Source organism: Gigantopelta aegis, chromosome 4 (genome assembly GCF_016097555.1).
Source record: "Gigantopelta aegis isolate Gae_Host chromosome 4, Gae_host_genome, whole genome shotgun sequence".
NCBI classification, from domain to species: domain Eukaryota; kingdom Metazoa; phylum Mollusca; class Gastropoda; order Neomphalida; family Peltospiridae; genus Gigantopelta; species Gigantopelta aegis.
The window spans coordinates 102,443,486-102,460,039 of NC_054702.1; the positions used below are offsets into that span (position 1 = coordinate 102,443,486).

At 37.9% G+C, this 16,554-nt stretch overlaps 1 protein-coding gene across 1 annotated transcript; it reads left to right on the forward strand.

Moving 5' to 3' along the window:
* The first annotated feature begins 2,991 nt into the window (after positions 1-2,991).
* Positions 2,992-15,709, forward strand: LOC121370117 (acidic mammalian chitinase-like). Its single transcript, XM_041495220.1, has 11 exons — positions 2,992-3,060; positions 4,040-4,133; positions 4,517-4,720; positions 7,000-7,162; positions 7,929-8,022; positions 8,569-8,630; positions 9,084-9,264; positions 11,291-11,476; positions 13,074-13,196; positions 14,145-14,433; positions 15,579-15,709. Exons 1-11 carry the CDS (start codon positions 2,992-2,994, stop codon positions 15,707-15,709), a joined length of 1,596 nt encoding a protein of 531 aa, XP_041351154.1.
* The last annotated feature ends 845 nt before the right edge of the window (positions 15,710-16,554 follow it).

Genomic DNA, 16,554 nt, shown 5'->3' on the forward strand with positions numbered 1-16,554 from the left:
GGATAAATTAATGTTTAACGACAGCCCAGCATACAAACTCATCGGTTATTGGGTATCAAACAAAGATATATGATGATCAACATCAGTTTAAATTTCTAAAATAATTAATGAAAATAGCGTGGGCAGCTATGACACAGTCACATTTATGAAAGACAATGAAACGTATTAAAATTATATAACCCTAAAATCGTCAAAAAGATAAAAATAAACGCTGTGGTCAGACCATGTGAAATAGTGTATATATAGCCGTGATGAACAAACCAATATTGTACTGAATTAACAAAAACGCGAATTACAAATTTGAAAGTAAACAGCTGTGAAAGGTCAACACATCATACCAAAATAAAATTTTCTAAAAAGACAAAAATAAACGCTGTAGTAAACTAACCAATATTGCACCGAATCATCAACACAAAACGAAAAACATATTTGAAATCATCATCATATATGCATGTACAACTCGTTTTCAAATGTTTAAAGAGATACCGAACATGTGTTGTATTCGTCACTCAACTACCCCTGCACCACGATGAGTTACAGCACACGTAAGAATATAAGCTTGAAGTCGGTGTTCCCATTGGGCTATTTCTCGTTCCAGTCAGTGCACCACGACTGGTATATCAAAGGCCGAGGTATGTGCTATCCTGTCTATGGGATGGTGCATACAAAAGATCCCTTGCTACTAATGGAAAAATGTAGCGGGTTTTCTCGCTAAGACTAAATGTCAAAATTACCAAACGTTTGACATCGATGATTAATAAATCAGTTTGCTCTAGTGGTGTCGTTAAACAAAACAAACTTTAAACAAACTTTATAAGTGAAGTTAGACTAAAAATGAAATTTGACTATTGGAGGTGTCTGACTAGGCGAAAATCAGATAAGAAACAACTGTATTTGGTCTTTTTAAGTTTGCCATAATCGCAACCAAAACAAAAGTTTTTTTAACGACACCACTAGAGCGCATTGATTAATTAATCATCGGCTATTGGATGTCAAACATTTGGTAATTCTGACATGTAGTCATCAGAGGAAATACACTACATTTTCTAAAGCAACAAAGGATCTTTTATATGCACTTTCCCACAAACAGGAAAGCACATGCTACAGTGCACTGCTTGGAACGAGAAAACCACCAATCAGTTGAATGGATCCACCGAGGTGGTTCGATACTGCGACGCAAGCACCTGAAGCGAGCACTCAACCAACTGAGATAAATCACGCCCCCGATCACAACCAGTGCTCTACTACTGTTACATCGAAGTTCATCATAGGTACTTTCCTGTCTGAGTGAAAGTGCACATGAAAGATCCCTTGCTGATTTACTGTACAGCTATAGACTAAATCTGCCCCTGTCAACTTCACACATTAAACAATTCTATGTACTTCTGAAACATACTAAATAGTACCAAAACATTTAAAAATGATATTCATGTATGAATATATATATATATATATATATATATATATATATATATATATATATATATATATATATATATATATATATATATATATATATATATTAAGCACGAAATGTATCATAATTAAAAATGTACTGAGGTGTCGTTAAAACAATTTATTTCCGTTCTTATTCGTCGAAAACGTGCTACAAAATACGATCAAGGTTTAGTCAACCGCCGGTGCATATGTCTTGGATCTCCGTGTGGACATAACGTGACTCAGACGATTTCATGTTCTGCTGCGTCAACACTTTCACAAATTTACCACCACGCCAATAATAATAAAAAAGAACATATAAAACGGAAAAAAAAATCCTTTAAATGTGCACAAAAAATACAATACTAACAGCCAAAACCACTAAACAAAGATGTCCGTAACGCTACTCACATCTGTCTAACAACTAACTGAAAACCACTTTGTTTCTCTCAAGGGCGTATATGTCGTTATATATACAGACAACATTGGCTTAATGAAGAAGGAATAATTTAATTTGCGAAGAATCAAATATTGTGAGTGTAGAGCTAATGCTGCTAAGGTTGGAGGAATGCAGGCGTCAACATCCAGTCGGAATTGACTCTAGTCTGGAATGGAGTGAAGCACATATGCATATATTAGTAATGCAGCCATTTTCACACACTGCTGTGCAGAACAAAGATTTAACACGCAGGGCAAACACACAAACACCATGTGTTGGCAAAACAAATTTGGATGATGTTAACATGAAAGGAGGTAACCGTTTGTGTAATGGTTATTGATTTTTGAGGTTGTTAAAAAGTTATATTGGAAACAGTTCTCGAATGTACCAGGCGTCCATTTGTACTTAAATGTTAATACGTACACTCACTCACTCACTCACTCACTCACACACACACATTCTCTCTCTCTCTCTCTCTCTCTCTCTCTCTCTCTCTCTCTCTCTCTCTCTCTCTCTCTCTCTAACCGACTATCCATATTCGATCCATCCACCCGACAGTCAGTCGTTCATGCGCCCCCTCACTTATGTATCTGTCTGTCCGTCTCCATCCATCCACGTACATACATGCATGTGTGCACACATGCATCCACTCATCCATCTATCCATCCATTTATACAGAAATACACACATACATGCATGAATGCATACATACATGCACACATACATACATCAATATTCTGTGGCCAATGGAACAAGAAGCGTGTTTTCAACAATTAATAGATACATTTAAAAAAACTGGCCTCCCTTATATATTGTCGACATAAAGCGCATAATGATTCAGAAAAGTCCTTTTCCCCTCTGATTCATTTCCGAAATACATGGTTTCTATTGTATAGTGTGCTTCATGTATCCCTCGCACTGGCTAGCTCTACAAACCATCGCGATGGAGTCTCTGTCGTAACCACTCTACTCTGTTACTACACTCATCTAATTTAGACAGTAATCTCATAAGAAAAAAAAAGTCACGTTACATCCTGAAATTTTTTTATTGTTATATGTGCATGTCTCTTAACACGATAATGGCAACAATGCGGTGACATGGCCGATTAGCCGAAATGTCCAACTACAGAAAGAGAAAAGTTATTTTCCAGAAACAAGTCGCCATGAAGATATTTGCCTTTGTCGTTTGGACTCCAAATCTTTTAAGCAATCCTTCGGCAACAAACGGACTGACGGCATAGCAAATATTAGATATAAATATGTTCAGTGAAGAGGCGATGAATTTACGCTAGATGTTTTGTAACTGACCACGCTGACAGAACTGGATTTGAAACACTGAATGGTAAAGGGATATTTGATTGGAACTTTGTGCTGTGGTACTTTAATGGCACGTTTAGTGACGAAGCGACGGATTTCACAAGTTTGTTCTTTTTAACTAACCACGTTGACAGTACTGGATTTCAAAACTGGATTACAAAGGAATATTTCTTTGAAAATTTATAAGGAATATTTGATTGAGGCACTTTAAAGGTACGTTTAGTGAAGAGTGACAAAACAGATTTACACCAGAAGTTTCTCTTTCTTTCGGTTTATTATTATTATTATTATTATTATTATTTATGTATTTAACTGGCCACGATGACGGCTGGATTTTTAGTACTGGAATATACAGCAACATTTGATTGAACATTTGTACTGTAGCACTTTAATGGTAATACCCCTCTATCAAGAAGGTGTGGTGCTTCTGTATGAATCTTTACAACATTTTTGCTTGGACTATTCATCTCTGCACATCCAGTGTATTCTTTGTTGTCTAATGTTTGTAGAAGCTAAATACAGTGGCTTGAACGTTTCGCGCGTGACAGAATAATTATGACGGTACTTGGTTTTCTTAAGTCGTTTGTAAAAAACAAAAAAAACATCTGATTAAATTAACATGTATCTAATCATTTACTCGTCTCCAGGCAAGATTTGAAAATGTTGGGTTGTGGAGAGCCATGCGAATGTGTTGGTGATATACACACGGGGCAGAATTTTAGAAAGAAATAGCACACAGTAATGTTCACATTTAATGTTTTAGTTCTATTTCAGGCAAGAAATAAAGTTATAGACAATGTTATTAGAGGACCAAGTAGAGTTAATGTTTTAATTCTACTATTTCAGAAGATGAATAACGTGGCAGCCTTGTTGGGATTATTAATTGGAGTCGGGGTCATGTGCGCCAATGGTCCCTCAAAGTCATCAAGCAGACGGAAAGGTAAAGGATTATATTGCAAACGTTGAATATGAAATCTATTTCAGATTTAAGTCTGCTGGCGCTGCAACGTAGATTGCAATGCACACTCCAATGGTATAGTGCGGTGATGCGTGAGACAGAAGTTTATTTATTGGGTGGTACCCACATAGGGGTGGGAAAACAACCACGCTATGTATGTGTGAGTGAGTGAGGATTTTGTTTTATTTGGTGGTACCCACAGGGGGGTATGAGGGCACCCACAATGTCTATTAGTTTGTTTTACATGTGTTAAGGGGCGACAAGCAAATATAAAAAGGCGGTGAAGGAAAAGAGGTGTCACTGGAGAGTGGCGGTTACAATACAGTATTGGATAAAGCTAACGGTTTTTTTTCAATTTCACACAGATCCTGTGCCCTATCAAGGCACCACAGGAAAGAAGATCTTCTGTTACTACAGCAGTTCGGCGAACGGCAGACCAAGTGTTGGCAAGTTCTGGCCGGAGCATATAGATCCGTTCATATGCACACATCTGATATTTGCTTTTGTGGACATCACAAAGGATGGCAAGGACCTAACGCCAAATAACTGGAATGATCTTGGGCCCGACGGTATGTACACAATTCATATAGCATCTGGAGGTCATTGGGTCCATGCAGAATCGTCAGTTAGTCTTTGTTTTAATCTCATCATTTAATCAGTTGGCATCATGTTGGTTCTACGGGTATGGAGTAATATTATGACCTTTCTCGTTTAAATTACGATTAGATCAAGTCTTGTCAAAATATCGTTCGCTGAGATAAGCAGTTTGCTGTGAACATTTAATTTTGGCCTCGGTTTAAAAAAATCAAATTAACACAAAAACCCAGAGTGCATGTTAGCAAGATTGCACCGATTCACATACAGTTTGTTAGTTCGCGATTTTAACCTCACGGCTAACCCCGTAACTCGAAAAGAAATAATAAACCAAGGATGTATACTGTCAAAATATTAGTACTAGTAAAGAAGACATAACTACCAGTAATGATTTCAGCTTCTAATTGCCTAAGTTGTTTATTTACGACGACGACTATGACGATAATAATAATAATGATAGTAATAATGATGATAATGACGATGATGATAATGATGATGATGATGATGATGATGATAATGTACACGAACAAACATAGGGCATACAGTATTACTTTGTAAAGATTGGAACGTTTTGTGTAAAATGTTTTAAAGCAAGATCTAGGCCTATGTAATGTGAAAAAATGACGCAAAATATTTATTTATTTATTTATTTATTTATTTATTTACTATATTGATTGATTGATTGATTTATTTATGTATTTATTTATGTCTGTATTTCTTCTTCATTTATTTCTTTATATATTTATTGCGCTAGCAAGTTTCTTCTCATGATTTGACCATGTCTAACAAATACGATACTGTTCAGTCGTTGGGAAAGTATATACAAAAATCTTCTGCTGCTTTTCGGTGGTAGTCTTTGTGGCGAAGAGGATTTCGTCTCTTACTCTCTAGAACACATGTTAAACCAGCCATATCTGGTAGCAAATAGTCGCAGTTTAAAATGTGGTGATATATCGTTAACTAAACAGTCATTTCCTTTTTTCTTTTCGTTTTCTAAGATATTTGTTGCCGTAAAATTCAACATATTTGTTGTAAAATTCTCCTTTTGTAACCCCAAATGTATGAAAAAGGTTAAAGTTTTTGTAGTGTCTGTGTTTACCGGCGGTTTTAGTCGTGAAATTCGTAATACAGTCTTCCACGCAGTTCGTCACCGTGCATTAACCGAGGAACACAAGCTTAGACAAGAGACTAACATGTGGATTTGTCTAATCCTCGCGTGGCTAATCCCACGTGCGTCAACACTGTCTTGGCAACGGCAGAAAGTCATCATTGGAAGTTGATCTGCGGGGAATCCACAGTACAAGTTATGAACTGGCTTTGCCCCACAGATCACCGCGCAGTAACATCAAATATCACATTTATCATTACGTGACGTGGCCTGCATGCTAGGACTTTCACGAGGCAACTAATTAGTTTAAAGAATTAGACACGACAATTCGGGGGATATTTTCCAGTTTATAAGTAAACTGACAAAGTCATCTTAACAAATGTGTGGAATGAAAAAGTCTCAATTACAGTCAACTATTTTTACATTAAAATAGTTATTAGCGCAATACTACCACACATCATTGGCTGCATCATTAATTTATCTTGATTATTGTGATACCCATTCTCCTATCCTGGTCTATAGAATGAAAAAAAAAAGCAACTTGCTGCATCGAATTTTGTTGTTCTTACTTTGAAAATGCATTAATAGCTGATAATTAAACATTATCATGACAGCGATTCAGAAAACTTAAGATTTGTTTTGTTTAACGATACCACTAGAGCACATTGATTAACTCATCATCGGGTATTCAATGTAAAATATTCGGTTAATCCTGATACGTAGCCTTCAAAAGAAACCTGATACATGTTGCCATTAGCAGCAAGATGTATGTCTTTTGTATGCACTTTCCCACAAACAGAACAGCACCATGACCTTTGCTATACCGGTCGTGGGGCACTGGGTGGGTGGGGGAAACTGAGGTGGCGGGTGCGTTCGCTGGGTGGATTAGGTTCGATCCCACGACCCAATCGACCCCCGAGAGCGCACTACCGACTGAACCACATCTTCATCAGAACAGATTAAATTATGAAATGAAAAATAATTCCTTTATTTCGCACATGAATTCAATAATTGTTTAATACACAAAGCAACATGTGGGTTTTTTTTTTAAATACTGGATACATCTATTACATTATATAGCGATGCTCTTTTTGGATATATGTCAACATCCATCTCATCACAAGTTTTATTTTTGTCTTTTTTAAGGACTGTATGCCAGGACTATGAAACTAAAGGACATAAATCCAAGTCTAAAGATCCTGCTTGCTGTTGGTGGATGGAAAATCGGATCAAAACCCTTCCTGCCTGTTATCGCCGACTCCGAATCCATGACAGCGTGGACGGCAAATGTTGTGAAGTACCTGAGAAAGTATGCTATTTTACACAGCTATAGTATCTGAGAAAGTATGCTATTTTACTCAGCTGTAGTATCTGAGAAAGTATATTATTGTACTCACCTGTAGTATCTGAGAAAGTATGTTATTTTACTCAGCTGTAGTATCTGAGAAAGTATGTTATTGTACTCACCTGTAGTATCTGATAATGTAGGGTGTATCGTAATACGTATTATTTATCCTTTGAATCATAATAATTTTATATCTTTATACTGACAATACCTCGCATCTGTGGCCGTTAGAGTATTCCCCATGAACAGCTGACAGATGTTGCGTCCATAGGAATATAACTACCTTACAGGATGATATATTCTTCCTATTTGCTCTTTAGGAGGACTGCCACTCCCAAGCCTGGTTTGACAAAACTGATACCGGCCGTATTATTACGTGTCTAGATGACATTGTATTCGACTAATCAGAAAAATCACAATCATAAATCTGCTAGACGTTTGATGGGTAGGGGTGGGGGACGTCAAGGCCCAAATATTTACTGTTTTGTCTTTTACTGTGTTTGTGTCCCCCACTAAGCATGTACCCACATTTAATATGTCATACCGACGACGCTGAAGGTTATAACATATTTTGTGTTTGTGGATTTGTTTTTAACAGATATGTGTCAATAAGTATTTTGACTACAGCTTAGATGCGTTGGTGAGTCTATAAATGTTTAAAATATAAATTACACCAAGCCAAATGATAGTGACCTCTCATTGAAACAAACAAAATGTCTTCTTATTTCAGATATGGATTTGATGGTCTTGACATGGACTGGGAATTTCCAGGAATTCGTGGCAGCTCACTGAATGACAAATACAAATTTACCCAGCTAATGAAGGTATGTACAGGTTGTAGTCAGCAGAAAGCACGTACTTGGCTTTTATTTGGCCTTTTAGCTTAAAGAGGTAGCAAATAAAAATGGTACTTATGGGGTTGTTAATTAAAACGTTCTTAGGCTGTTGTTACGAGAAAACAAATATCAATGTGCAAATATTTAACAAAAATTGTTCTTTATAATGTTGTTACATAGCACACGGGGAGTGGGGTACACAGCCAGTGTTCCCTCTCAATCCGCCACTGAATCCCCCCTGAGTCCCGTGTAATTATTAATCAGAAATGCATAAAAACGTTGTTTGTTTCCGTTAAATGTTTCATAAATAAACACAACAATTTGACGCAAATATGATTTTTAGCAGAACGTTTTGTAGTTTGTTTCAATGGTTTTCGTGCTGGGATGTCATTAAACATCTATTCTATTCTATTCTATTCTGTTCTATTCTATTGTTTTAATGGACGCAAGGTCATCCTTTCCCCAACGTTGATCTTCTTACTTCGTGTCAACACTACTGGTTCAGAGTTTATTATTTATGTTATGTAATATCAGGGACTTTACGAATCTTTTGCTGAGGAGGCTTCAATATCAGGAAAAGAAAGGCTGATGCTGACGCTTGCCACAGCCTCTAGCGATTTCTACATCAGCAAGGCTTACGAACCCACTGAGATTTTCAAGTAAGTTTAGGAAAATGTTCTTGCTATATTTTTACTTGTTTCCCTTTTATCTTGAGTATGTTCATTCAACAGTACATCTGTTGTACATTTGTATAGCAACAGATATGAATACAGTGACATACAGAACATGATGTGCAATATTTATACTTGTTTTACATCGGAGAGGCGTTTCTGTTTTATAAACTAGTTTATAAGAACCACTAATACATTGTACAGATGTTATCGCAACGTACATGATTTCATGAGGAAGGACACATGAAAATAATTTTCACTGTATGACGCTTTGGATGCTTGTAAAATAAAAGTATCTTGGACATACTTTGGTGGAATGTACACATTTAATATGTTTACCCTATTTCATGTACATGTCTATCATTCCAACAACCACAGATGTAATATTGCTATACGTACAATGATCTATGACGTGTCTTGTGTTGATAGATACATCGACTACATGTTGCTTATGACCTACAACTACCACGGCTCCGGCTGGGAGAAGGAAACCGGCCACCACAGCCCACTGCTGCCTCACCACCTTGACCCAGAGGGAGAACAGAGAGAACTTTTCCAGGTATCGTCAGTTTTACTTGGCGTCAGCTCCATAATTTCTATTGCGTTTTAAAGTTTTATTTTCAGTTTGCAGGGGGATCCAGGATTTGTTTTTGGGGAGGAGAGGGCTAAGTGAAAAAGAGCTCATAGACCGATCCGGAATTATTTTATTTTTTTGGAGGTGGAGGACTAAGTGGAAAAGAGCACATAGACCGATCCAGGATTTGTTTTGTGGGGGAAGAGGGACTAAGTGGAAAAGAGCACATAGACCGATCCAGGATTTGTTTTGTGGGGGAGGAGGGACTAAGTGGGAAAGAGCACATAAACCGATCCAGGATTTGTTTTGTGGGGGAAGAGGGACTAAGTGGAACAGAGCACATAAACCGATCCAGGATTTATTTTGTGGGGGAAGAGGGACTAAGTGGAACAGAGCACATAGACCGATCCAGGATTTGTTGTGTGAGAGGAGCTAAGTGGAAAAGAGCACATAAACCGATCCAGGATTTGTTTTGTGGGGGAAGAGGGACTAAGTGGAAAAGAGCACATAGACCGATCCAGGATTTGTTTTGTGGGGGAAGAGGGACTAAGTGGAACAGAGCACATAGACCGATCCAGGATTTGTTTTGTGGGGGAAGAGGGACTAAGTGGAAAAGAGCACATAGACCGATCCAGGATTTGTTTTGTGGGGGAAGAGGGACTAAGTGGAAAAGAGCACATAGACCGATCCAGGATTTGTTTTGTGGGGGAGGAGGGACTAAGTGGGAAAGAGCACATAGACCGATCCAGGATTTGTTTTGTGGGGGAAGAGGGACTAAGTGGAAAAGAGCACATAGACCGATCCAGGATTTGTTGTGTGGGAGGAGGGACTAAGTGGAACAGAGCACATAGACCGATCCAGGATTTGTTGTGTGGGAGGAGGGGGACTAAGTGGAAAAGAGCACATAGACCGATCCAGGATTTGTTTTGTGGGGGAGGAGGGACTAAGTGGAACAGAGCACATAGACCGATCCAGGATTTGTTTTGTGGGGGAGGAGGGACTAAGTGGAACAGAGCACATAGACCGATCCAGGATTTGTTTTGTGGGGGAGGAGGGACTAAGTGGGAAAGAGCACATAGACCGATCCAGGATTTGTTTTGTGGGGGAAGAGGGACTAAGTGGAAAAGAGCACATAGACCGATCCAGGATTTGTTGTGTGGGAGGAGGGACTAAGTGGAACAGAGCACATAGACCGATCCAGGATTTGTTGTGTGGGAGGAGGGGGACTAAGTGGAAAAGAGCACATAGACCGATCCAGGATTTGTTTTGTGGGGGAGGAGGGACTAAGTGGAACAGAGCACATAGACCGATCCAGGATTTGTTTTGTGGGGGAGGAGGGACTAAGTGGAACAGAGCACATAGACCGATCCAGGATTTGTTGTGTGGGAGGAGGGGGACTAAGTGGAAAAGAGCATATAGACCAACACATACAAAACGATGATTTTTGTTAACCTAAAGTATGAGGCATGATGGTTCCCTGGTATCATCCTCCGCATCGTTTTTCTTTTGCATTTGATTGTAATGTTTATATAAACGTGAAATCCCTGCTCATTAGTGGGGTCTGTTAAATAAAAAATGTACGTGCAGCATATCTTTTTCAAAAACCCTACAAATGAAAGCAATTTCTATTATAAATTTATTTTAATTAAAAATATATAAATTAAAAATAAAACTATTGAAAGTTATATTTGAATATATTGTTCTTCCATATAATATTTATGAATGATCTAACTTATTATTTGATATGATATTGTAGTTAGAAATGGACTATATGTTTGCGTGATATGATTTTCAGTAAGAGACTAAAACTCTTCTTTTAATACAATTTTCAGACGTCAGCTATATTTTTGCGTGATATGATTTTCAGTAAGAGACTAAAACTCTTCTTTTAATACAATTTTCAGACGTCAGCTATATTTTTGCGTGATATGATTTTCAGTAACAGACTAAAACTCTTCTTTTAATACGATTTTCAGACGTCATCTATATTTTTGCTTGATATGATTTTCAGCAATGGTCTATTTCTCACTGGCTTGACTACGGCGTGCCCAAATCCAAGCTGATCGTAGGAATGGCGACATACGGACTCGGCTGGAAGTTGTCGGACCCCAGCAACAGTGGAGTGCGGTCACCAGCTGAAGGGGGAAACGCCGCTGGCAAATACACCGGAGAATCAGGGATTTTAGCCTTATATGAAGTAATGTGCTGTCTTTTACTGGCTTTATCTTTAACAAGTATGGGCTGCCTTCATCGATTCTGTTCCCTTTCCGACCAGTAAAACAATACTGGTATATAAAAGGTCGTATTATGTGCTGTTTGTTATGTCTCCGAGACAGGCGTAGCCAGGAATAATGCGGGCACCCCCATTGAGAGGAGGGGTGGGGGGCAAACTATGAGTCTATGAGTCGTGCTATGAGGCGACATGAAAATATGAAGGTGAGGGATGTGATTGGGGGGGGGGGGGGCACTATGCCCTACCCTCTTGTTGGAACTGAACCTAAAAGATCCCTTGCTGCTATTCGGCAGGAGTAGCCTAAGTGGCAGCAGTGAGTTTCCTCTCTCATTAACCCGACCAAGTGTCGTAAAAATGATGTTAAACATCCAATATACGTTGCATATAATGCTCTGAAGTGTCGGTAAACAAGTATTCCGTTTCCATCCATTCTGTCGATTAACTGCAGTAGCTATGGTTTGAATATGAAATAATACTACATATATTTTAAATTACTATTAGGTTTATTTCGCTGCTGTGGCCATACTTTGAATATGAAATAATGCTATTTAAATTACATTTAGATGTATTTCCTTGTAACAATGCTGTTTTAAATTACTATTAAGTTTATTCCACTACTTTAAAAGTCATTACATTTTACGAAGTCATATGCAAAGTATTTCACGTGGTCTATACTAAAGACAGCTCATTTTGTTTATATTTTTATAAATGGATATAGCAGCAGTAATCGTAATATTGATTAATTATAATTTACCTACTTCAGTAGAAACTTATACAATCTGATTAAAATTAGCTCTACTGGTCTACCAGTAGATCTAACAGCATTGCGTGGACTCCCATGTCCATGTGACATTTCATCTATAAATAACAATTTAATTATCGACCAATTACACTTCGCCTTTTATAGCGTTATTCGGGAGCATACAAATTCTAAAAATATCGGGCGATACTATTTATGTTGGTCTATTTCAACATTTAAAAATAGGGGGGAAAGTGCAGTAATAAACTCTGGATTGTATACTAGTATAAACAGATTTTATGGTTATACCATCACGGGTTGGGTTTTTTCGTCTTGAAACGAATTTTATATAAAATTTTATATTGAAATTAGTTTCCGGCATACTTCGTAATTAACTCGAATCATTTTGTATACCTTCGGCATAATCCCGAATGTTTTCAAATCACTGGCATGATTTTGCAAGTACGGTTTTGATTGGTCGAATGAAAGGTCAACTAGACATGAGCTCCAACGGGGTGCTGTTAGATCCACAGGTAATAGTAATTAACCAGTGGAGCTAATTTTAATTAGATTGAAAGTTATATGGATTGTTATTATTATTAGGAGAAAATCCCAAACAACCTCCGCTGTAGTAGACATAGTTCATTTACCTCACTAAATTATGATGATTTAGCATGTTTTAAAATGACGGTGCCGGTAGTATTGTATTCATTGAAACTGTTAATATGACATTGGTGTTTTTTCTCATGCGCACGAAATGGTATTGAGAATATGACCACAGATTGTAGACGTCATAACAAACGTGTTTTATGGTTACTGTAGATATGTGAGAAAATCCAACACAACAGCTGGCAGGTAAATTGGATCTCGGACCAGAAGGTGCCATACTGCCACGGCGAAGGAGAATGGGTTGGGTTCGAGTCTCCGGACAGCATTGCACTTAAAGTAAGTAGTCGAACACGCGTCACCGAGATTAACGTGCGTTATTTGGACTATGGAACACAGAGTTCGGTCTTTGTATGGTTTAAATGTGTCTAACCAATCTTGGGAGTGGCAGTCCTCCAGAGAAAGGATGAGGTGGCAGTTCTCATCCAGAGAAAGGAGGAGGTGGCAATCACGACTGTCAACACTTGTTTTTTATTCTCGCCTTGTACAGACAAATGATTTTCAAAATGTTACTGATTTTGTCGTTCAGATTCGATTCTCTTGCAGATACATGGTTTTCTCTTTTGATTACTTTATTGACGAAATAGCTGACTGAAATAGCAATGAAACACAATCGGACAGCCAATTGAAACATAAAATAAACCGACAAACGTTATCAACTTTTCCACAATATATATTTATTTCGATTCTTGGTAATATCAGATAGTTTTACAGACCAAACATTAGCATATATATATTTACATTTTTGTTAATATCGCAAATAATTTTACCTGAAAGTTGTACATTTAGTACCGTACATGCATTCCAACAGCTCATAATGTCATCTCTGTCATGTGTTAAATAATGATTGTGTCTAAGGTCAAAAATGAACATGAACCACAGTTCAAACTGAACAGTAAATCAAAGGCGAAATAATCCACCGACTTTAATTAAACACATAAAATAGGTGAGGGATGAATTAATTTGTTTATACATGTTGGAACTAAAACAATGTAGAGATGCTATGCTGATATTCAACATAATATTTTTAATATAGCATGCTTGACAACAATATATTTGTTATAATGCACATACTATTTATATTGTTGTACACATTATGTACACATAAATGGTGGAGAAATTAGTGTGTTCATAAATTAAAGTATAATTTAGCTGGATATGTAGACTGAGATGTGTATTAATCTATTTAGTCACGATTCATAATAATGTCACTTCTTTGTATTTTAGGCTATAAACGTTATGCAACGTGATCTTGCTGGGGCATTTTTATGGTCAGTTGAAATGGACGATTTCGGCGGCCATTGTGGAGGAGTCACGTTCCCGATAATCAGAACAGTTCATGAAATTTTACTAACAGCCAAAGGAGTTGAAAGTGTAAAGCAAATCATAGACCGTGGAAGTAGGGGTGGCAGCGGCAGTGGCAGAAGCAGCGGCGGACGAAACACAGGTAGCAGCAGTAGCGGATCATCATCAAAATCATCGTTAGGGTCTTCGTCAAAATCTTCATCAGGATCAAGTATGTACATAGCTCATTGAACATTCTTATTAATTAGTTTACTCAGCACTGATGGTTATTTGTATTAATAATTTTGTTGTACCTCCAGCATGACATCATAATGATTAAAAACAATACCCAATACCAAAAAATATGTTAGATGGGTATAAATGACAGGGGTATAGATCATACATGATCTCTGTGACTATAATTGGCTGGGCTTTCTTTAAATGGAAACTACTACACTACAAATCTTTATAGCCTTCCAACTAAATCTGAAAAGAGGCCTAGTTTAGGAGTTAGTACAAGTGGTCGACTAGAAAAATGTCAAAGGTACATTAGGGAGTGGAGTGGGGTAGGTTGGGATGGGGTGTATATGGGGGTAATCACCAGGGTGGATTTAGGGTGCAATTATTGCTTTTACAGAAGTGTTTTCATGATAACAACAAATTACTATTAAAAACCAAATTCGTTCTATCTCCTGTAACTTTTTTTAATTATAGAAGGTAAAAGCACAATTACCTTGACATATAATTATTACTTAGATATGTATTATTTTAAAACCAACATAACCACTTTTTGTGACGTGCAAGCTGTCAGTGAATCAGCTGTACTGCAGAATGCACTATAATATCTAACAGAGAATAATGCATCATACTTCTGAAACTAATTCACCCTTACTACAGTGCCCTTGTTCAGTTTCTGCCATCCACCGATACCTGCTAACCAGTTGCGTTCAGTATTTACTAAGGCATCATACTTTACACCTAAAATCGATCTAAGCCTTTTTGCCAGTCCTAAAGTATCACTGCTCTCAAGATACTGTGCAGTGGAATTAGGAGTGACGTTTTATGCGTTTTATGAGTTCAGTTGCCGTATCAGCCTTTATTGATTATAGCATATTATATCATGCAGTTTAGATCCATGAATTGGAGTAAGATGAATAACAATTTGTTTTCTAAAGGCTCAAGCGAAAAATCTATATTTCACCCACCCAAATCAGCATCAGGAAAGTCCAACTCTGTCTCGGGTAAGTGACGAAGATATCAATAGAGCTTTCAGCACCTGCTGCAGGCGTACCGAAACTGTCGCACCTAGGCTTTCTACTAATCTCACAGCGTTTCAAGGCTCATGTGTCTGTGTTTGTGTTCATGTTTTGCTTTCAGCACCTGCTGCAGGCGTACCGAAACTGTCGCACCTAGGCTTTCTACTAATCTCACAGCGTTTCAAGGCTCATGTGTCTGTGTTTGTGTTCATGTTTTGCTTTGAAGATGACTTACAATGCATCTCTGCTTAATGCACAAGACTACTATAATACATTTAGACTGTACTATATTCTTCAGACACGACCTATCGATACTATTCAGTATTGGTGTTCTGTTCTACAGTTCTGGGGGTCTAATTCACGAAACTTTCTCAACTTTGTGTGAGTTTTAGTGCAAAGTTAAAGTTTGTTTTGTTTAACGATACCACTAGAGCACATTGGTTTATTAATCGTCGGCTATTGGATGTCAAACATTTGGTAATTTTGACATATAATCTTAGAGAGGAAAGTCGCTACATTGTTCCATTAGTAGCAAGTGATCTTTTATATGCACCATCCGAGGGGGGTAGCACATACCACGGTATTTGATATACCAGTCATGGTGCACTGGTTGGAATGAGAAATAGCCCAATGGACACACCGACGGGGCTCGATCCTATACCCATCTAGCAACAAGCGAGCGTTTTACCACTGGGTTCCGTCCGTCTCCATCTTGCAATGCAATGCAAAACGACTTTAAGAGATCTTTGTGAATTAGGCCCCTGCTTACTAACAACCCTCAGTCGTGAGCAGATCGTCCGAGGGAGCTCGGACGGAATGCCTTAGTTACCGGGATACGAACCCAATACCTACCATCCTTAAGTGTGATAGCCTAACCACTACTCCACCTAGGCCGGTCAAACTAATACTGTAAAACGCAATGTTATGTATTGTTAGTCCGAGAGATTTGATGTTATGCACACGATTAACAGAACACTTGCTTGTACGCAAACCGCAGTGCTTATAATATTCTTTATTTCAGCAACACAGTACTGCTTTCAAATAAGATGCAGTTATACTTGTTATCACGTAGAATGCAGCAGCGAGCACATCATACC

Coding starts and splice junctions, on each gene's coding strand:
- LOC121370117 (XM_041495220.1), top strand. CDS start 2,992: ATGTCCAACTACAGAAAGAGAAAAGTTATTTTCCAGAAACAAGTCGCC. Junction 4,134..4,516: donor GTCATCAAGCAGACGGAAAG/GTAAAGGATTAT, acceptor AATTTCACACAG/ATCCTGTGCCCTATCAAGGC. Junction 13,197..14,144: donor CGGACAGCATTGCACTTAAA/GTAAGTAGTCGA, acceptor TTTGTATTTTAG/GCTATAAACGTTATGCAACG.